The sequence below is a fragment of the Bubalus bubalis genome, chromosome 9 (genome assembly GCF_019923935.1).
Source record: "Bubalus bubalis isolate 160015118507 breed Murrah chromosome 9, NDDB_SH_1, whole genome shotgun sequence".
Classification (NCBI taxonomy): domain Eukaryota; kingdom Metazoa; phylum Chordata; class Mammalia; order Artiodactyla; family Bovidae; genus Bubalus; species Bubalus bubalis.
In genome coordinates this window covers 98365-120562 of record NC_059165.1, presented here as the reverse complement: position 1 = coordinate 120562, position 22198 = coordinate 98365, and the positions used below count along the sequence as shown (strand labels likewise).

At 41.8% G+C, this 22198-nt stretch overlaps 1 protein-coding gene across 1 annotated transcript in view; it reads left to right on the top strand.

The window, feature by feature from the left end:
- Positions 1-22198, top strand: part of CAMK4 (calcium/calmodulin dependent protein kinase IV) — a 259853-nt gene that overhangs the window by 212778 nt on the left and 24877 nt on the right. Inside the window, exons 7-8 of the mRNA XM_025293987.1 lie at positions 3863-3953; positions 5978-6052. Coding sequence (XP_025149772.1) covers positions 3863-3953; positions 5978-6052 — 166 coding nt within the window. The remainder of the gene's footprint in view (positions 1-3862; positions 3954-5977; positions 6053-22198) is intronic.

Sequence of the window (22198 nt, the reverse complement as noted above, 5' to 3'; positions counted from 1 at the left end):
ACTTATATGCAGAGTACATCATGAGAAACGCTGGACTGGAAGAAACACAAGCTGGAATCAAGATTGCCAGGAGAAATCTCAATAACCTCAGATATGCAGATGACACCGCCCTTATGGCAGAAACTGAAGAGGAACTCAAAAGCCTCTTGATGAAAGTGAAAGTGGAGAGTGAAAAAGCTGACTTAAAGCTCAACATTCAGAAAACTAAGATCATGGCATCTGGTCCCATCACTTCATGGCAAATAGATGGGGAAACAGTGGACACAGTGTCAGACTTTATTTTTCTGGGCTCCAAAATCACTGCAGATGGTGACTGCAGCCATGAAATTAAAAGATGCTTACTCCTTGGAAGGAAAGTTTTGACCAACCTAGACAGCATATTCAGAAGCAGAGACATTACTTTGCCAACAAAGGTTCATCTAGTCAAGGCTATGGTTTTTCCTGTGGTCATGTATGGATGTGAGAGTTGGACTGGAAAGAAGGCTGAGCGCCGAAGAATTGATGCTTTTGAACTGTGGTGTTGGAGAAGACTCTTGAGAGTCCCTTGGACTGCAAGGAGATCCAACCAGTCCATTCTGAAGGACATCAGCCCTGGGATTTCTTTGGAAGGAATGATGCTAAAGCTGAAACTCCAGTACTTTGGCCACCTCATGTGAAGAGTTGACTCATTGGAAAAGACTCTGATGCTGGGAGGGATTGGGGGCAAGAGGAGAAGGGGACGACAGAGGATGAGATGGCTGGATGGCATCACCGACTCGATGGACATGAGTCTGAGTGAACTCCGGGAGTTGGTGATGGACAGGGAGGCCTGGTGTGCTGTGATTCATGGGGTCGCAAAGAGTCGGACACGACTGAGCAACTGATCTGATCTGATCTGATCTGTTAGTTGATTTACAATGTTGTGTTGCTTTCTGCTGTCCAGGAAAGTGATTCAGAATATAAAAAAATGATTCTTATTTATATTCTTTTCCATTGTTGTTTATCACAGGATACTGGATGCAGTTCCCTGTCGTGTGCAGTAGGACCTTGTCTATCCATTCTGTGTGTAGTACTTCGCATCTGCTGATGCCAAACTCCTGGTCCATCCCTCACCCCCCTCCTTGACAGTCACAGATCTTTTCTCTCTATCTGTGAGTTTGTTTCTAATTCCTGCATAAGCTCATTTGTGTCATCATCTAGATTCCACATATAAGTGATATCGTATGGTTTTGTCTGTGTCTTTCTGACTTCCCTCACTGGTATGACAGTCTCTAGTTGCACCCACGCTGTGCGGATGGCCTTGTTTCGTTCGTTAGTGGCTCAGTAGTGTTGCTTTGTGTGTGTTTGACGTCTTCCTGTCCATTTACCTGTTAGTGGACACTCAGGTTGTTTCCGTGGTGTGGCTATTGTGCTATGAACACAAGGGTGCACGTATCATTTTTCATTGTAGTTTTGTCCAGATATATGCCCAGGAATAGATTGCAGATCGTATGGTAATTCCAGTTTTAGTTTTTGAAGAACCTTCATAGTGTTATCCATAGTAGCTACACCAGTTTACATTCCCACCAACAGTGTAAGAGGGTTCCCTTTTCTCCACACCCTCTTCAGCATTTGTCATTTGTAGACATTTTAATGGCAGCCATTCTGACTGGTGTGAAGTGGGACATCATTGTAGTTTTGAGTTGCAGTTCTCTAATAATTAGCGATTATTGAGCATCTTTTCAAGAAAAGACCAAAATCTTAGACTCACCCAGTTTTAAATGTCTTGCCTCCCCCACACTGGGATCTGTAATTCATAAACATAGTGGTAGGGACTCCTGTTGGTTTCTGCTTTTCTTCTTCCTCTTTTCCAACCAGATAGATGCTGATTGTGGTTCTTCCAGGCTTGGGCTGTGAAGGCGATGATAAGGAACAGGATAGGAAATAGGGGATTAAAGCTTGGTCTTCCCTGGGCTGGTACTGGTTAGCTGGCACAGTGATCTCTGGTTGTGGCAGGTTACAAATGCCTGTTGTCTGCCCCTGTGGGACATCTTTGATGGCTCTGCAGGGACTCTTTGCAGGACAATTCTCTCCTCGGGTTCGGCTTTCTGTGATGCCGAGATGAGGTGGCATCACCCCCACGGGAGGCACTCCAGCAGAAGGACCTACTCGGGGGACCCGTGTCCAGTGCCCTTCTGCACAGTCCACTCCGGGTCCGTGAGAAACATGCTTCTCTGTCCAGCTGTCAGGTGAGGCCAGCTGAGTCTCACTGAGACGCTGTCCCCTCAGTCACCTGCTCCAGCTGTTTACGTTTTTCATGAGTGAGCCAGGTATCAGTCCGTTTCCTCAGACCACTAAGTGACACATGTCAGGTGACCTTGAAGCTTTTTATCCCCTTTTACTTGGCTTGAGTAGAAAGAAAGAACGACCTCCTCCCTTCCTCTATGCCAAAGGAAAGGAGAAAAGCTACAGCACCTTGGCAACTTTTTCTCTTAACGCAACAGAAAGACAGGCAAAGGATTTGAATAGGCAATTTATAAAAAGGAAAGTGTATAAAGAGAAGCTGGACTATATGAGTAAACAGAAAAAGAGAAATTAAACCAAACTTAAGATATAATTTTTCTATTCCAGTTCAGCAGAAGTTAAAAATATAAATTTGCTATTTAGATATTAGGAAAATGTATACACTTACACTTTTATGTGAGTAAATGTTGTTGGAGTCTTTTAGGAAAGTGATTTTGCAGTACATATTAAAGTTAAAAATCTATATACCTTGTGACCACACCAGACCTGGTTTCAGGTATCTATCCTAGAGAATATCAGCAAAAATGCTCACATTTCCAAGTATTGAAGATTTATTACTGCATTATTTGTAATTTTAAAAAATTTGAATGTCCATCAAAGTGGAAATAGCAAAATAAAAAGTGATATATCCAACAAAGAAGGAACACAAGGGCTAAATAAAATAGGTTGTGGTGACATATGGGAAAGATTTTTAAAGCGTGTTGTTAAAAAAATAAAAGCAGTGTGAAAATTTTTATTAGTGATACATTTATGTAAGAAAATGGAAATATCAGGTATATTTCTTTGTATGCATGTACTCATATTTGTAACTGCACAGAGAAGAGCTCAGACCGTTTCAAACTGATGAATGACTGCTTGTGGGGAGGGTGTAGACGGCCCCTGGAGGAGGAGCAGGGTCAGGTAGAACTTTAACATTCACAACAAGAATGTGCTACATGTGTGATTGCACATGATTTACAAAAGAATTTAAAATATAATAAAACGAATGCTAGAGGTAATCTTTAAGATAATATCAATGATAGCTGGATATACTAATCCTCAAAGAGCCTATGAGAGCATAATTGTCATTAAACAATATTAAAGGTATTTACATTAAACATATTAAAGGTAGTTCTCTATAGTAATTACTCACATCCAAATGTCTGTTCAAACAATAATTATGAAGCCTTTGCTATGGTTGTGAGCTTCTAAGATGATACACAGAATTATGTCTTTCAGATAATAAATCAGACAAATTTCAACACAGGGCATGTTGACTTTATTATTTATAATAATAAGCAGCCAGTTGAGCTGATATGATAATATGCATATGAGAACTGTAACTAATATTCTCTGAGAAGTAAATATTTTATTTGTGGCCATCGCTTCTATATAATTTAAATTGCATTTCATTTTTAGGAAACTATGTATAAGCTATTCTCAAATGACATATAATTTAAAACTCATTCACCTTTATGGTGTTTATTTTTAAATTTTAATATGTGTGTGTTTGAATTATGTAACTTAGTAAAGATTATTATAATTCTGGAAAGATTAAATATAAACGTTGGCCCCATAAATATAATTACATGACTGTTACTTCATTATTGTCCATATTTAGTACCTACATGAAAATGGGATTGTCCATCGTGATCTCAAACCAGAGAATCTTCTCTATGCGACTCCAGCACCAGATGCACCACTCAAAATCGGTAAGGGTGTTTCCTGATGTCTTATCACCCCTGTTCCCAAAGCAGAAGAAATTTATTCCATGGAATTTGTAAATATTGCTCTATCAGGTTTTGTCTCCATTCAGTTTCCTCAAATAACAAAGTCTGTTTCCTAGAATATCAACTTGAATTAATTTGTGCCAGTTGGTACTTTATAGCTGGACACACAAAGGAATCACAGCCCTTGGAAAAGACAGGAACTTCAGGAGGTGACCTTATATTTTGAAGCTAAGTTTATTATAGAAGAAAATCACAGATTATGTAACACTTCTTTTTGGTTATCAACTTTTATCACAAGTTAGTTGGAGCTTAATTTTAGCTAATGAAGAACTCTGACACAAAATGCTTAGAACATATCAGTGTACTTTGGCTCTGAGTCATTTGTTTATATGAACAGAGATAAGTTGAGATCTGTATTTCTCAACGTGCACTCCACAGAACACCAGTTCTCAGTGAACGAGGGTGGATGACCCCCTTGGGGGATGAGTATTGGAGGTGCTGGGTTTGGTCAAGCCAGTCAGGGAACGCTGAGTCACAGCTAAGCCAAGCTTTATGTCTGCAGGGCTTTCAGAAAGTTAGAAGTGCTAATGTGTGGGCTTAACATCTAAATTAGTGTCTGTAAGGCTCTTCCCAAACCTTATTTGACTTTGGAAACCTAGATTTGTGTTTTTTTCCTCCCCCAATAAGAACTTGAAGAACTACAGAGATGATTTGGGAAGTTCTGATCTACCCAGAGATATCAGTAAATCAGCATTTTAGAGAAAAATGTATATTAAATTTTACTTTCCTTGTCCCTTACAAAGCAAATCTTTGTTTACAAAAATAATTATAAAATTTATTTTGGATTCTTTGGAGAATCTGTTCTAAATCCTCTGAAGGGCACTACTCTTTTGGTGCTGCCTTTATAACGCTAATCTGATGAGTTCACTGCGTTTATGTTAACGTTTTTGAAAATTAAGTTGTACATATCATGGGAAAGCTCAGACAACGTAATGTGCTTTATGAGCCAAGAACCTAAAGGAAAAATGCTGACGTCCTGCTGGGCCGCCGGCCTGTTCTCTCCTGAAAGGCAGCGGGCAGCAGGGAGGCTTCCGTTTGTTGCTTCCTTTAACAGCACTTTCAAAGATTTTATCCTTAAAGAGATTTCTTTAAATGGATGGATAGATACTAATTTAGCAGGGAGAGCCTTCCTTTCTGAAGGACTTCCTGTTGCTTTTTCTGATAAGGATCAGCACCTCCATGGAAATGTGGGTTTATCTTTGAAGTCTAAAATGGCATCAGTTCTGCACCTGCCTCTCTTGAAGAATGCCCTTGAACTGTTTCCTGAGGTTTCTTGGGTGAAAGAGATGTAGCCCAGCAAATAGAGTATAATAGCAACTTTTGATCATGTTTTATCTAGGTAATATTCTGAGAAATAAATAAAAAGGATTTTTGCGCAAAGTTACATGTTCTTCATATGAGAGTAAATTCTTTTTTTTTTTTTTAATTTGAGAGTAAATTCTTATCCATCAAATACACTAAAGAATGAAACCATTTATTTTGAAGCAGAATAAACCTTTTATATTTCTGCTCATTTTCATGACATTTATGAAAGTCTAATTTTTTTATTCTGATTTATTACATGGATTAAAGTTCTGATTTTATTAGTAATCCTATGCTGTCGTTTAGAGTTAGTTTCAAATCTTAGAATTAACATTATACAAAATATATCCATCGCATCTATTATTTCCAGAAGAAATAGCTTATTTACTAAAAGTAAGTAATTACAGAGAAAACATAAAATATATATTGGAGTCATGGGGTAAACTTTTTTCCAATTTAACGCCAGACTTAAATTATTATTTAGTTTTTTTAGTTTACTCTCCCAAATGACTGTCCTCTATATCCACCCCAATATCAAATACAGAAACAAACAAGTTTTGTTTTGAATAATAAAATAGTAATCTGTCATCTTATAAAAGCTGAGAAAATACTCATTTCATTAATTTTTTTTCTTGTCTTCTTAGCTGATTTTGGACTCTCCAAAATCGTAGAACATCAAGTACTCATGAAGACAGTATGTGGAACCCCAGGGTACTGCGGTATGTTCTGTAATACTGATTGATATTTTACTTCTTTGTATTCAAAGTCTTAATATCTCTATTTGAGACATAATTTGATATGAGTCTCCATGAGGAAGGTGTTTATAAATGACGCTCAGACCAACTCTTGCTCTGCATGAGGGGTTCAATGATGTTGATTTTAGAGTGCCCCTGCAGGACAGCAGGGAGGTGGGAACCAGGAGAGGAATAGGAGCTCCGCGCCTGGGGACCAGGAGAAGGGACAGGATCCACACCTGGGGACCAGGAGAAGGGACAGGAGCTCTGTACCTGGGGACCAGGAGAAGGGACAGGAGCTCTGCGCCTGGGGACCAGGAGAAGGGACAGGAGCTCTGTGATTGGGGACCAGGAGAAGGGACAGGAGCTCTGCACCTGGGGACCAGGAGAAGGGACAGGAGCTCTGTGCCTGGGGACCAGGAGAAGGGACAGGAGCTCTGTGATTGGGGACCAGGAGAAGGGACAGGAGCTCTGCACCTGGGGACCAGGAGAAGGGACAGGAGCTCTGCACCTGGGGACCAGGAGAAGGGACAGGAGCTCTGCACCTGGGGACCAGGAGAAGGGACAGGAGCTCTGCGCCTGGGGACCAGGAGAAGGGACAGGAGCTCTGTGATTGGGGACCAGGAGAAGGGACAGGAGCTCTGTGCCTGGGGACCAGGAGAAGGGACAGGAGCTTGTGATTGGGGACCAGGAGAAGGGACAGGAGCTCTGCACCTGGGGTCCAGGAGAAGGGACAGGAGCTCTGTGATTGGGGACCAGGAGAAGGGACAGGAGCTCCTGCCTGGGGACCAGGAGAAGGAACAGGAGCTCTGTGATTGGGGACCAGGAGAAGGGACAGGAGCTCTGTGATTGGGGACCAGGAGAAGGGACAGGAGCTTGTGATTGGGGACCAGGAGAAGGGACAGGAGCTCTGCACCTGGGGACCAGGAGAAGGGACAGGAGCTCTGCACCTGGGGACCAGGAGAAGGGACAGGAGCTCTGCGATTGGGGACCAGGAGAAGGGACAGGAGCTCTGCGCCTGGGGACCAGGAGAAGGGACAGGAGCTCTGTGATTGGGGACCAGGAGAAGGGACAGGAGCTCTGTGATTGGGGACCAGGAGAAGGGACAGGAGCTTGTGATTGGGGACCAGGAGAAGGGACAGGAGCTCTGCGCCTGGGGACCAGGAGAAGGGACAGGAGCTCTGTGCCTGGGAACAAGGAGAAGGAAGAGGAGCTCCTGCCTGGGGACCAGGAGAAGGGACAGGAGCTCTGTGCCTGGGGACCAGGAGAAGAGACAGGAGCTCTGTGATTGGGGACCAGGAGAAGGGACAGGAGCTCTGTGATTGGGGACCAGGAGAAGGGACAGGAGCTTGTGATTGGGGACCAGGAGAAGAGACAGGAGCTTGTGATTGGGGACCAGGAGAAGGGACAGGAGCTTTGTGCCTGGGGACCAGGAGAAGAGACAGGAGCTTGTGATTGGGGACCAGGAGAAGGGACAGGAGCTCTGTGATTGGGGACCAGGAGAAGGGACAGGAGCTTGTGATTGGGGACCAGGAGAAGGGACAGGAGCTCTGCGCCTGGGGACCAGGAGAAGGGACAGGAGCTCTGTGCCTGGGGACCAGGAGAAGAGACAGGAGCTTGTGATTGGGGACCAGGAGAAGGGACAGGAGCTTGTGATTGGGGACCAGGAGAAGGGACAGGAGCTCTGCGCCTGGGGACCAGGAGAAGGGACAGGAGCTCTGTGCCTGGGAACAAGGAGAAGGAAGAGGAGCTCTTGCCTGGGGACCAGGAGAAGGGACAGGAGCTCTGTGATTGGGGACCAGGAGAAGGGACAGGAGCTCTGCACCTGGGGTCCAGGAGAAGGGACAGGAGCTCTGTGATTGGGGACCAGGAGAAGGGACAGGAGCTCCTGCCTGGGGACCAGGAGAAGGAACAGGAGCTCTGCACCTGGGGACCAGGAGAAGGGACAGGAGCTTGTGATTGGGGACCAGGAGAAGGGACAGGAGCTCTGCGCCTGGGGACCAGGAGAAGGGACAGGAGCTCTGTGATTGGGGACCAGGAGAAGTGACAGGAGCTCTGTGCCTGGGAACAAGGAGAAGGAAGAGGAGCTCCTGCCTGGGGACCAGGAGAAGGGACAGGAGCTCTGCGCCTACCTTTCAGGGAGTAGCTGCTCTTATCCTCATTCAGGAGTAGAAACAGACTCTCCAGGGCAAAGAACAGGGAAATACCTTTGTGATTGGGATTAAAGCCATGAACCCTTTGTCACTTTACTCATGTGCTCTTTGTTAGGAAGGTGTGTGAGGAGACGTGTCGTTCATTCCGATGGTGTACAGGACTGCAGGGAGCGAGGGTGGCCCCTGGTTCTCATTGATGGCCTTGGTCTAGCCTCACTAGAAGGGCTGTAGGTGGGGTTTCCCAGCCAGAGGCCCTGGAGATAACACAGTCCGCACATCCTTGCCCATCCTCCCAGCCTCCTGGAATGGGCTGAAGGCACCCTGAGTACAGGCCACAGTCCGGAGACAGAACAATAGCATTTGATCCAAGACAGCATGAAGCTCGCCCCCCTTTTTTTTCTTGATGACTCTCTCAATCTGGCAACAACCTAAATGCCAATAAAGCTTGTAAGAATTTCTCAAGTTTTTCTGACTCATGAATACATCACAAATTAATTAAAATCTGTGTTACAAAGAAAAGAGACAAGATTTCAAGTTACCAGTCGTAAAACTATCTATCATTTTCTCTTAGGACCGTCATTTTTTTATACAAATCTTCCTTCACTTACTCATATGTTCACCTGCTGTATTCAAGTCAGTGCTTGGCACCAGGAAGATGCATTTTCTTGCCCCCTCCCCCACTCCCATGGGCTCAGAATCTGTAAGGAACGAATGTGAAACCAAACACATATACCTTGAGGAATGCCATGTTATGCTTGTGGAAAGGCCATTATGGAAACATAGGAGAAGGGTGGTTTCAGCGTTATCTGTCCTATTCTTCTATGGGATTTATGTTTGTTAGTCACATCATGTCATAAGTAGACACGGAAGAACTACATTACTAACTCATTTTAACAATTTTTGAATTCACAGAAGTCAGACTGGAACAGTGCATTAAGAAAGCCACTGAAAGAAATGCATGATTAAATGTAGGATTCACAGAATGTTAGTGCTAGAAGGAACTTTAATATTCATCTAGTAACATACTCATTTTACTAAGGTCAAAAGAGTATGACTTCCTCAAGATTCCAAGTCTAGTTACTAGAGGACCAGGGATGAGAATCCAGGTATGCAAGATCCTAAAAACAGAATTACAGAAGCGGGTGGAGCTAACCCACTCCAGTGCTCTTGCTGGGGTAATCCCATGGACGGAGGAGTCTGGCAGGCTGTAGTCCATGGGGTCAACAGGAGTCAGACACAGCTGAGCACATACACATCACACTAATCAAAAAAGCAACATAGAAAAACCAATATAGTTTCCCTTCATAGCAGTATATATCATTTACAACTTTCAGTTTAAAATGTTGCTTATTTTAATTTTTGAAACCTCAGAAATGTTGGTCATTGTAAGAAGTGAAAATCCGAACATTGTTGCTCAGTCGCTCAGTCATGTCTGACTCTTTGCCACCCTATGGATGGCAGCCCAGAAAGGCAGGAAATGTCCTCCACCATCTCCCGGAGTTCACTCAGACTCATATATCTCGAGTCGGTGATGCCATCCAACCACCTCATCCTCTGTCGTCCCCTTCTCCTCCCACCTTCAATCTTTCTTAGCATCAGGGTCTTTCCAATGAGTCAGCTTCTCACATCAGGTATCCAAAATATTGGCGCTTCAGCTTCAGCATCAGTCCTTCCCGTGAATATTCGGGGTTGGTCCCCTTCAGGGTGGGCTGGTTGGACCCCTTGCAGTGAATATTCAGGGTTGGTCCCCTCCAGGGTGGCTGGTTGGACCCCTTGCAGTGAATATTCAGGGTTGGTCCCCTCTAGGGTGGGCTGGTTGGACCCCTTGCAGTGAATATTCAGGGTTGGTCCCCTCCAGGGTGGCTGGTTGGACCCCTTGCAGTGAATATTCAGGGTTGGTCCCCTCTAGGGTGGGCTGGTTGGACCCCTTGCAGTGAATATTCAGGGTTGGTCCCCTCCAGGGTGGCTGGTTGGACCTCTTGCAGTGAATATTCAGGGTTGGTCCCCTCTAGGGTGGGCTGGTTGGACCCCTTGCAGTGAATATTCAGGGTTGGTCCCCTCCAGGGTGGCTGGTTGGACCCCTTGCAGTGAATATTCAGGGTTGGTCCCCTCCAGGGTGGGCTGGTTTGAGCCCTTGCAGTGAATATTCAGGGTTGGCCCCCTCTAGGATGGCTGGTTGGACCCCTTGCAGTGAATATTCAGGGTTGGCCCCCTCCAGGGTGGCTGGTTGGACCCCTGCAGTCCAGAGGCTCTGAGGCTCTTCCAGCGCCACAGCTGCCAAGTGTCCATCCTTCGGTGCTCAGCCTCCCTTATGGTCCAACTCGCATATCCGTGCGTAACTACTGAAAAAACCATAGCTTTGACTACATGGATCTTTGTCAGCAAAGTAATGTCTCTGCGTTTTAATACACTGTCTATGTTTGTCATAGCTTTTCTTCCAAGGAGCAAGCATCTTTTAATTTCATGGCTACAGTCACCATCCACTGTGATTTTGGAGCCCAGGAAACTAAAATCTGTCACTATTTCTACTTTCTCCAAACATAAGATAGATGTTGATTTCTCTGATACACTGGAGATCTGGAGGTAGGCGGTCCAGGTGGGTTCCACAGCTATGGCTCTGCAGGTGTGGTGGATCTCAGTGTCAGGGATTCAGATTTTTTCTGTCTTACTCTACCATTCCTGAGTATGTTTCCTCACAGTCCAAAATGACTGCTTGAAATCAGTCATTACATCTGCATTCTACAACCAGAAGAAATAAACTCTATGAAAGCACATTTTCATGTTAAATGCACTTCCAGAAGCCCCACGTGTCACTTCCACTTGTATCTTATTTGCCAGTATTTAGTTCCAGCCCCAGAAGACCAGAGAAACGGCCAGTACGTCCTTACTGGACATGCTGAGGTCCTGCGTGAACTCGGGGTCTGTTAGCAGAGTGAGTGCTGCACCAGACGACTGTCTCTACCACAGGCTTATGAGTGAGATTTTCATTCTCAGAAAAAACTGTGGAAACCATTACAGTATGTTCCCTTTAGCCATCCTCTTCTTCTGTTTTTATACTTTTATTTTCCTTAGAACTGTTGCCTGACAACCTTCCATCACCCTTCCTTCTAATCATGCCATATGAACTTTTCCTTTCTCTAATTCATATGTCCTTATTTGACCTCATCCTGAATTTCTTTCCTGCTTCCAGATCTCCAACAACATGGGGAAAAGAAGAACCCTGAATTCACTACTATATACCAAGTGGGGTGGCCCATTTTTGACCCTTAATTGCTGACTAGTTGACAGAAGCATTGAAAGAGGATTGAGGAGAGAATGAGACAACAAAATAAGGGTTTCCCACAACAGTAAAGCTGGTGGTCAACTTAGAAATTGCCATCTAATACTGAATACTAAGTATTCTAGGGAGATAGGGAGGCTAGAGAAATCCTCTGAGAATTGAGCGCCTGAAATGGAAGGATCAGGGAGAAATTACCCTAGTGATCTCTCAGAGTCCCTTCTGTGACTGAGATAGCAGAGTCCTTTCAACAGCTTATTAATAATGGTGATAAGAGCAAGTCTTTCTTGTGACATTACAAAATGGTCGTTCTCAGTCAGTCAGTTCAGTCACTCAGTCGTGTCTGACTCTGCGACCCCGTGGACGGCAGCACACCAGGCCTGCCTGTCTATCACCAGCTCCCAGTGTTCACTAAAACTCATGTCCATCGAGTCGGTGATGCCATCCAACCATCTCATCATATTGGGCACCTACCTACCTGGAGAGTTCGTCATTTGTTGTCCTGTCTTTCTGCCTTTTCATACTGTTCAGGGGTTCTCAAGGCAAGAACACTGACGTGGTTTGCCATCCCCTTCTCCAGTGGCCGTTTTGTCAGGACTCTCCACCATGAGCCTTCCGTCTTGGGTGGCCCCACATGGCGTGGCTCCTAGTTTCAGTGAGTTAGACAAGGCTGTGGTCATGTGATCAGATTGGTTAGTTTTCTGTGATTGTGGTTTTCAGTTTGGTCATTCTCTGAATGAATGATTGATCCATATTGATTCACTATGAATGAATGATTCATTCACTGGTAAAATGAACATTGAATGTGTTAATAGACTCCATATTAGTCACTGAGATTATGAGTGAACACAGTATGATCTTGCCCTTCAAGGGTCTCATAGGCTATAAAAGAAGAAAGATCTGTACAGGACAAATCAGAATTTGTTGTGATAAATTACATACTTATCTGAGCCTAAGGCTCAAGGATGCAGAGGGGAGTGAGTAATTAATCCTTCTTAGGTGGGCCTTTACGGAGGAGGGACACTGGAGAATTGGTAGGAGTTCAGCGAGTGAAGAGGCGGCCATAGACCTTTGTCAGCAAGCACCGGGACAGAGAAGGCAGGCGAGTGGCAGCATCTGGCAGCTTCAGGGGCTGTTTGCTGCCCAGTCACTTTGCATGACTACAGCATGGAGTCTTTGGTCCCGAGAACGCAGATGGACTTGGAAAAGCAGGATGCACCAAATTTTAAAAGAATCTGTGCACTAGGCTAGGGGATTGAGACTCGCTTTGGGGGATAATATTGACCCAACCAAGTTTCCTCATCAGGGCAATTATATTTTAAAATCAAGTCTGTTTTATCAATATCTTGATAATGACATTATGACAAATGAATCTGAGAGAGAAGAGAGATCAAAGAAGACAAATTAGAAAGCTATTGTAGGTGCTCTTTCCTGTCGATCCAATCATTTATTTTTTAACATAAAATTATTATAAAAATACTATTTCCAACTCTTGCTTTGCCATCTTATGAGACAATGCTCTTAAGGCGATGCTATCTCATAAGAGAGGCTTGTTTTCCATTTGTTTTTCCCTGGCAGATATCCACATCACCCTTGGGGCTGGGTAACGGGGTAGAGGGAGCTGAGTGGTTGAACGAGATCGAGGCAATCCATCCACTGCGCTGGAGGCAGAGGCTCCCCCAGGAAGGTGTGGTTTGCTGAACCGCACGACAGAAGGAAGCAGCAAGGATGCTGCGGCAGGAGGGGGTCAGAGAGGAAATAAACGTGCTTTCAAGCTCCGAAGTGCTAGACTCACACTGGAATTGTAGAGGCCAAGGCAGGCTTAGAAATAAAAAACAGGGAAGTTTGATGTAATTTAAAAGGCAGGGTTCATAATATATATATAAGCAGACATATATATTCATACAGTCTCTTGATCCAAAGGAAATACAATAGAATATTAACCCCAAGAGGGGGCAGGGGGGCAAGATTTTAAGGACCTGGTAACACTGGAGCACGGGCAGCAGGCAGCCTAGAGCAGAGAGAAGGTGCAGAGATGTGAATTGTTTCAACTTAATGTGATAATATGTCTATTCATCTGTCTCACAAACAATGAGACCTTTTATAGGTAAGGCTGAAGCCCTCTTTGAGGATCACCCGCAGTTCCAGCCCTTTCTCCCCACACCACATATAAGTACTGGTGTTTTTTTTTTTTTTTTTAAGTTATTACAAAAAGAAAGTCATCATTGTGAGTATTAGTTTTCCATGTAGCCTTCTGAGAATATTTGGGTGAGGAGGGAACTGTCCATTTATAGAAAGAACTGAAAATGAGATCCAAGTGCAAGACTGGCGGAAATCACAGTCACGCTGTGAAAAGCACGACTTTACACAGAGACTTTGCGTTTACCTTGGACGGTGACAGAGAAGGGAGGCTGAGCTTGCTTCTTGCTTGATGTAAGGACGATTGTGTCCTCTGTGAATTATTCTTATGTACACTCTGTCGGATATCTTGAAGGCTTTTTCAATTACATCTTTGGAGAGAGTAGGTGTTTATGTTATACCATGTGTCATTTGTTAGGAAATTAAAAAAGGAAAGCTATCCAATCAGTCTCACTTACAGAACTTTTGCCCCAGGCTATTAATAACAGAGGGTTCTCCTATAAAAGAATCTCAAAGGAAAAAAGATCACAGATACTGTGTGTTTAAGCAAATACTCATTATTTCTTGGGAAATGTGCCCAGTAGAAACAGAACTCCAGGCCAGAAAACTAAAATTTGTGATTCAGATAAATGGAATCAATGACTAATACTCTGAAATACTCCATGAAGTATTCAACGTTGAAGAAATTCTCAAAATCTTGTTGGGAATAGAAATAGGTCTCAAGAAAAAAAATATCCATTGGGCATGGCTCCTGATAAATGTGTTACAATGTAACTATGCAATACTACTTCCAGAATATCTTAACTGGTTGAGATATTTAAAGCTTGAAGTTTGTGGGTGTTCTGCAGATGGTGACTATAGCCATGAAATTAAAAGATGCTTGCTTCTTGGAAAAAAAGCTATGACTAACCTAGACAGCATATTAAAAAGCAGAGACGGTACTTTGCTGACAAAGGTCCGTCTGTCTCGTCAAAGCTATGGTTTTTTCAGTAGTCATGTATGGATGTGAGAGTTGAACTATAAAGAAAGCAGAGTGCCAAAGAATTGATGCTTTTGAACTGTGGTGTTGGAGAAGACTCTTGTGAGTCCCCTGGACTGCAAGGAGATCCAACCAGTCCATCCTAAAGAAATCAATCCTGAATGTTCCTTGGAAGGACTGATGTTGAAGCTGAAACTCCAATACTTTGGCCACCTGATGTGAAGAACTGACTCATTTGAAAAGACCCTGATGCTGGGAAAGATTGAAGGCGGGAGGAGAAGGGGATGACAGAGGATAAGATGGCTGTATAGCATCACAGACTCAATGGACATGAGTTTGAGTAAACTCCAGGAGTTGGTGATGGACAGGGAGGCCTGGCCTGCTGCAGTCCATGGGGTCGCAAAGAGTTGGACACAACTGAGCAGCTGAACTTAACTGAAACATACCCATGCCCATCATAGACAAGAAATACAAGATGTTAGAGTAGAAAAGAAAAACCAGTATGGAAGTGGTTATATAAAAGAATGTTTCTGTCTAATATCAATTATCTAATTTATTCATAGGCTTAGTTAACTGAATTATGTATCTTCATATTTTATATTCCTACTTGTATATTTATCCACATTCTTTTTTTTTTCAAGATTGTATAAAGAATTTTATTTGAGGGTTTTTTAAGTTGAACTTTTTTTGTTGTTGATGTTTTTGTTTTGTTTTTCAGAAAATAGCAAAAATCAAACCAGAATAAAACTAAGTGCTTTAGAGAACAGTAAATGTTGCTATATTCTCTTCTCTGCTGCACAATCAAAATAAACATGATTTAATGATTTTACACTAATTTTTATTTTACTTTTTGAAGGCATGATTAGCATCTGTTTTAGTTTTAAACATTTATTTTGTTTCATAATCTTTCCTTTTTAAAATTATTTATTTTAATTGGAGGCTAATTACTTTACAATATTGTAGTGCGTTTTGCCATACATTGACATGAATCAGCCATGGGTGTACACGTGTCCCCCATCCTGAAACCCCTCCCACCTCCCTCCCCATCCCATCCTTCTGGGTTGTCCCAGTGCACCAGCTTTGAATGCCCTGTTTCATGCATTGCACTTGGACTGGTGATCTATTTCACATATGGTAATATATTCAGGTTCCAGAAGCTAATAAGAATTTATTTCCTCTTGGCATTTGCCAGGTCTAATTATTATAGGGATAATCTTACTTTGTTACCACATTGATATATTCTAAAGAAATAACCTATTCCATTCACTGTACCAGAATTAGAATTTTTTGAGCAGTCTACAGTCAGAAGAGATTTCTGTCCACATGCAGATACATTACCATGAACAATATTGGAAAATTTAAATGAGTAAAAGATGTAAATCTAATAGTCTAAACTACAAACTTTCTTTTTTTCCTTTGTCTTACTCATTTTATTTATTTATTAATTTTTTTAGTATAAATTTATTTTAATTGGAGGCTAATTACTTTACAATATTGTACTGGTTTTGGCATACATCAACATGAATCTGCCACGGGTATACACGTGTTCCCCATCCTGAAGCCCCCTCCCACCTACCTCCCCGTACCATCCTTCTGGGTCATCCCAGTGCACCAGCCCCAAGCATCCTGTATCATGCATCAAACCTGGACTGGTGATTTGTTTCATATATGACATTATACATGTTTCAATACCATTCTCCCAAATCATCCCACCCTCGCCCTCTCCCACAGAGTCCAAAAGACTGTTCTATACATCTGTGTCTCTTTTGCTGTCTCGCATACAAGGTTATCATTACCATCTTTCTAAATTCCATATATATGCGTTAGTATACTGTATTGGTGTTTTTCTTTCTGGCTTACTTCACTCTGTATAATAGGCTCCACTTTCATCCACCTCATTAGAACTGATTCAGATGTATTCTTTTTCATGGCTGAGTAATACTCCATTGTGTATATGTACCACGGCTTTCTTATCCATTTGTCTGCTGATGGACATCTAGGTTGCTTCCATGTCCTGGCTATTATGAACAGTGCTGCAATAAACCTTGGGGTACACGTGTCTCTTTCAGTTCTGGTTTCCTCGGTGTGTATTCCCAGCAGTGGGATTGCTGGGTCATATGGCAGTTCTCTTTCCAGTTTTTTAAGGAATCTCCACACTGTTCTCCATAGTGGCTGTACTAGTTTGCATTCCCACCAACAGTCTAAGAGAGTTCCCTTTTCTCCACACCCTCTCCAGCATTTATTGCTTGTAGACTTTTAGATAGCAGCCATTCTGACTAGCGTGAAATGGTACCTCATTGTGGTTTTGATTTGCATTTCTCTGATAATGAGTGATGTAGAGCATCTTTTCATGTGTTTGTTAGCCATCTGTATGTCTTCTTTGGAGAAATGTCTGTTTAGTTCTTTGGCCCATTTTTTGATTGGATCGTTTATTTTTCTGGAATTGAGCTACAGAAGTTGCTTATATATTTTTGGGATTAATTCTTTGTCAGTTGCTTCATTTGCTATTATTTTCTCCCATTCTGAAGGCTGTCTTTTCACCTTGCTTACAGTTTCCTTTGTTGTGCAGAAAGTTTTAATTTTAATTAGGTCCCATTTGTTTATTTTTGCTTTTATATCCAATATTCTGGGAGGTGGGCCATAGAGGATCCTGCTGTGTTTTATGTCAGAGAGTGTTTTGCCTATGTTCTCCTCTAGGAGTTTTATAGTTTCTGGTCTTATGTTTAGATGTTTAATGCATTTTGAGTTTATGTTTGTGTATGGTGTTAGAAAGTGTTCTAGTCTCATTCTTTTACAAGTGGCTGAGCAGTTTTCCCAGCACCACTTGTTGAAGAGATTGTCTTTTCACCATTTTATATTCTTGCCTCTTTTGTCAAAGATAAGGTGTCCATAGGTGCATGGATTTATCTCTGGGCTTTCTATTTTGTTCCATTGATCTCTATTTCTGTCTTTGTGCCAGTACCATACTATCTTGATGACTGTGGCTTTGTAGTAGAGCCTGAAGTCAGGCAGGTTGATTCCTCCAGTTCCATTCTTCTTTCTCAAGATTGCTTTGGCTATTCGAGGTTTTTTGTATTTCCACACAAATTGTGAAATTATTCGTGCTAGCTCTGTGAAAAATACCGTTGGTAGCTTGATAGGGATTGCATTGAATCTATAGATTGCTTTGGGTAGTATACTCATTTTCACTATATTGATTCTTCCAATCCATGAACATGGTATATTTCTCCATCTATTAGTGTCCTCTTTGATTTCTTTCACCAGTGTTTTATAGTTTTCTATATATATATATGTCTTTTGTTTCTTTAGGTATATATATTCCTAAGTATTTTATTCTTTTCGTTGCAATGGTGAATGGAATTGTTTCCTTAATTTCTCTTTCTATTTTCTCATTATTAGTGTATAGGAATGCAAGGGATTTCTGTGTGTTGATTTTATATCCTGCAACTTTACTATATTCATTGATTAGCTCTAGTAATTTTCTGGTAGCTAGTCTTTAGGGTTTTCTATGTAGAGGATCATGTCATCTGCAAACAGTGAGAGTTTTACTTCTTCTTTTCCCATTTGGATTCCTTTTATTTCTTTATCTGCTCTGATTGCTGTGGCCAAAACTTCCAAAACTATCTTGAATAGTAGTGGTGAGAGTGGGCACCCTTGTCTTGTTCCTGACTTTAGGGGAAATGCTTACAATGTTTCACCATTGAGGATACTGTTTGCTGTGGGTTTGTCATATATAGCTTTTATTATGTTGAGGTATGTTCCTTCTATTCCTGCTTTCTGGAGAGTTTTTATCGTAAATGGATGTTGAATTTTGTCAAAGGCTTTCTGTGCATCTATTGAGATAATCATATGGCTTTTATTTTTCAATTTGTTAATGTAGTGTATTACATTGATTGATTTACGGATATTGAAGAATCCTTGTATCCCTGGGATAAAGCCCACTTGTTCACAATGTATGATCTTTTTAATGTGTTGTTGGATTCTGATTGCCAAAATTTTGATAAATCTACATTCACCAGTGATATTGGCCTGTAGTTTTCTTATTTTGTGGCATCTTTGTCAGGTTTTGGTATTAGGGTGATGGTGGCCTCATAGAATGAGGTTGGAAGTTTGCCTTCCTCTGCAATTTTCTGTAAGAGTTTGAGTAGGATAGGTGTTAGCTCTTCTCTAAATTTTTGGTAGAATTCAGCTGTGAAGCCGTCTGGACCTGGGCTTTTGTTTGGGGGAAGATTTCTGATTACAGTTTCAATTTCTGTGCTTGTGATGGGTCTGTTAAGATTTGCTATTTCTTCCTGGTTCAGTTTTGGAAAGTTGTACTCTTCTAAGAATTTGTCCATTTCTTCCAAGTTGTCCATTTTATTGGCATAGAATTGCTGATAGCAGTCTCGTATGACCCTTTGTATTTCTGTGTTTTGCTGTTGTGATATTTCCATTTTCATTTTTAATTTTATTGATTTGATTTTTCTCCCTTTGTTTCTTGATGAGTCTGGCTAATGGTTGGCCAATTTTATTTATCCTCTCAAAGAAGCAACTTTTGGCTTTGTTGATTTTTGCTATGGTCTCTTTTGTTTCTTTTGCATTTACTTCTGCCCAAATTTTTAAGATTTCTTTCCTTCTACTAACCCTGGGGTTCTTCATTTCTTTCTTTTCTAGTTGCTTTAGGTGTAGAGTTAGGTTATTTATTTGACTTTTTTCTCGTTTCTTGAGGTATGCCTGTATTGCTATGAACCTTCCCCTTAGCACTGCTTTTACAGTGTCCCACAGGTTTTGGGTTGTTGTGTATTCATTTTCATTCATTTCTATGCATATTTTGATTTCTTTTTTGATTTCTTCTGTGATTTGTTGGTTATTCAGCAGCATGTTGTTCAGCCTCCGTATGTTGGAATTTTTAATAGTTTTTCTCCTGTAATTGAGATCTCATCGTAATGCATTGTGGTCAGAAAAGATGCTTGGAATGATTTTAATTTTTTTTAATTTACCAAGGCTATATTTATGGCCCAGGATGTGATCTATCCTGGAGAAGGTTCCATGTGCGCTTGAAAAAAAGGTGAAATTCATTGTTTTGGGGTGAAATGTCCTATAGATATCAATTAGGTCTAACTGGTCTATTGTATCATTTAAAGTTTGTGTTTCCTTGTTAGTTTTCTGTTTAGTTGATCTATCCATAGGTGTGAGTGGGGTATTAAAGTCTCCCACTATTATTGTGTTGTTGTTAATTTCCCTTTCATACTTGTTAGCATTTGTCTTACATATTCCAGTGCTCCTATGTTGGGTGCATATATATTTATAATTGTTATATCTTCCTCTTGGATTGATCCTTTGATCATTATGTAGTGTCCTTCTTTGTCTCTTTTCACAGCCTTTGTTTTAAAGTCTATTTTATCTGATATGAGTATTGCTACTCCTGCTTTCTTTTGGTCTCTATTTGCGTGGAATATCCATTTCTAGCCCTTCACTTTCAATCTGTATGTGTCCCTTGCTTTGAGGTGGGTCTCTTGTAGACAACATATATAGGGGTCTTGTTTTTGTATCCATTCAGCCAGTCTTTGTCTTTTGGTTGGGGCATTCAACCCATTTACATTTAAGGTAATTATTGATAAGTATGATCCCATTGCCATATACTTTATTGTTTTGGGTTCTAGTTTATACACCCTTTTTGTGTTTCCTGTCTAGAGAAGATCCTTTAGCATTTGTTGGAGAGCTGGTTTGGTGGTGCTGAATTCTCTCAGCTTTTGCTTGTTTGTAAAGTTTTTGATTTCACTTTCATATTTGAATGAGATTCTTGCTGGGTACAGTAATCTGGGCTGTAGTTTATTTTCTTTCATCACTTTAAGTATGTCCTGCCATTCCTCCTGGCCTGAAGAGTTTACATTGAAAGATCAGATGTTATCCTTATGGGAATCGCCTTGTGTGTTATTTGTTGTTTTTCCCTTGCTGCTTTTCATATTTGTTCTTTGTGTTTGATCTTTGTTAATTTCATTAATATGTGTCTTGGGGTATTTCACCTTGAGTTTATCCTGTTTGGGACTCTCTGGGTTTCTTGGACTTGGGTGATTATTTCCTTCCCCATTTTAGGGACGTTTTGAACTATTATCTCCTCAAGTATTTTCTCATGGTCTTTCTTTTTGTCTTCTTCTTCTGGGACTCCTATGATTTGAATGCTGGGGCGTTTAACATTGTCCCAGAGGTCTCTGAGATTGTCCTCATTTCTTTTAATTCGTTTTTCTTTTTTCCTCATTCTATCTTCTACGTCACTTATCCTATCTTCTGCCTCTATTATTCTACTGTTGGTTCCCTCCAGAGTGTTTTTGATCTCATTTATTGCATTATTCATTTTATATTGACTCTTTTTTATTTCTTCCAGGTCCTTGTTAAACCTTTCTTGCATCTTCTCAATCCTTGTCTCCAGGCTATTTATCTGTGATTCCATTTTGTTTTCAAAATTTTGGATCATTTTTACTATCATTATTTGGAATTCTTTATCAGGTAGATTCCCTATCTCTTCCTCTTTTGTTTGGTTTGGTGGGCATTTATCCTGATCCTTTACCTGCTGGGTATTCCTCTGTCTCTTCATATTGTTTATATTGCTGTGTTTGGGGTGGCCTTTCCATATTCTGGCAGTTTGTGGAGTTCTCTTTATTGTGGAGTTTCCTCGCTGCAGGTGGGATTGTATCAGTGGCTTGTCAAGGTTTCCAGGTTAGAGAAGCTTGTGTCAGTGTTCTGATGGGTGGAGCCGGATTTCTTCTCTCTGGAGTGCAATGAAGTGTCCAGTAATGAGTTTGAGATGACAGTGGGTTTGGAGTGACTTTGGGCAGCCTGTATATTGAAGCTCAGGGCTATGTTCCTGTGTTGCTGGAGAATTTGCATGGTATATCTTGCTCTGGAACTTGTTGGCCCTTGGGTAGTGCTTGGTTTCAGTGTAGGTATGGTGGCATTGGTGAGCTCCTGTCAATTAATGTTCCCTGGAATCAGAAGTTCTCTGGTATTCTCAGAATTTGGACTTAAGCCTCCTGCTTCCGGTTTTCAGTCTTATTTTTACAGTAGCCTCAAGACTTCTCCATCTATACTGCACTGTTGATAAAACATCTAGGTTAAAGATGAAAAGTTTCTCCACAGTGAGGGACACCTGGAGAGGTTCACAGAGTTACATGGAGAAGAGAAGAGGGAGGAAGGAGTTAGAGGTGACCCGAATGAGATGAGGTGGAATAAAAAGAGGAGAGAGCAAGCTAGCCTGTAATCACTTCCTTATGTGCACTCCACAGTCTGGGCCACTCAGAGATGTTCATGGAGTTATACAGAGAAGAGAAGAGGGAGGAAGGAGACAGAGGTGGCCAGGAGGATAAAAGGGGGGAATGAAAAGGAGAGAGACAGATCCAGCCAGTAATCAGTTCCCTAAGTGTTCTCCACCGTCTGGAACACAGAAAGAGATTCACAGAGTTGGGTAGAGAAGAGAAGGGGGAGGGAGGAGATAGAGGTTACCTGGTGGAGACAAAGGAGAGTCCAAAGGGAGAGAGAGCATTCAAGCCCATAATCTTGCTCCCAAGTAAAAATGGGTACTGAAGATTGGGTTCTTAAAAGTACAA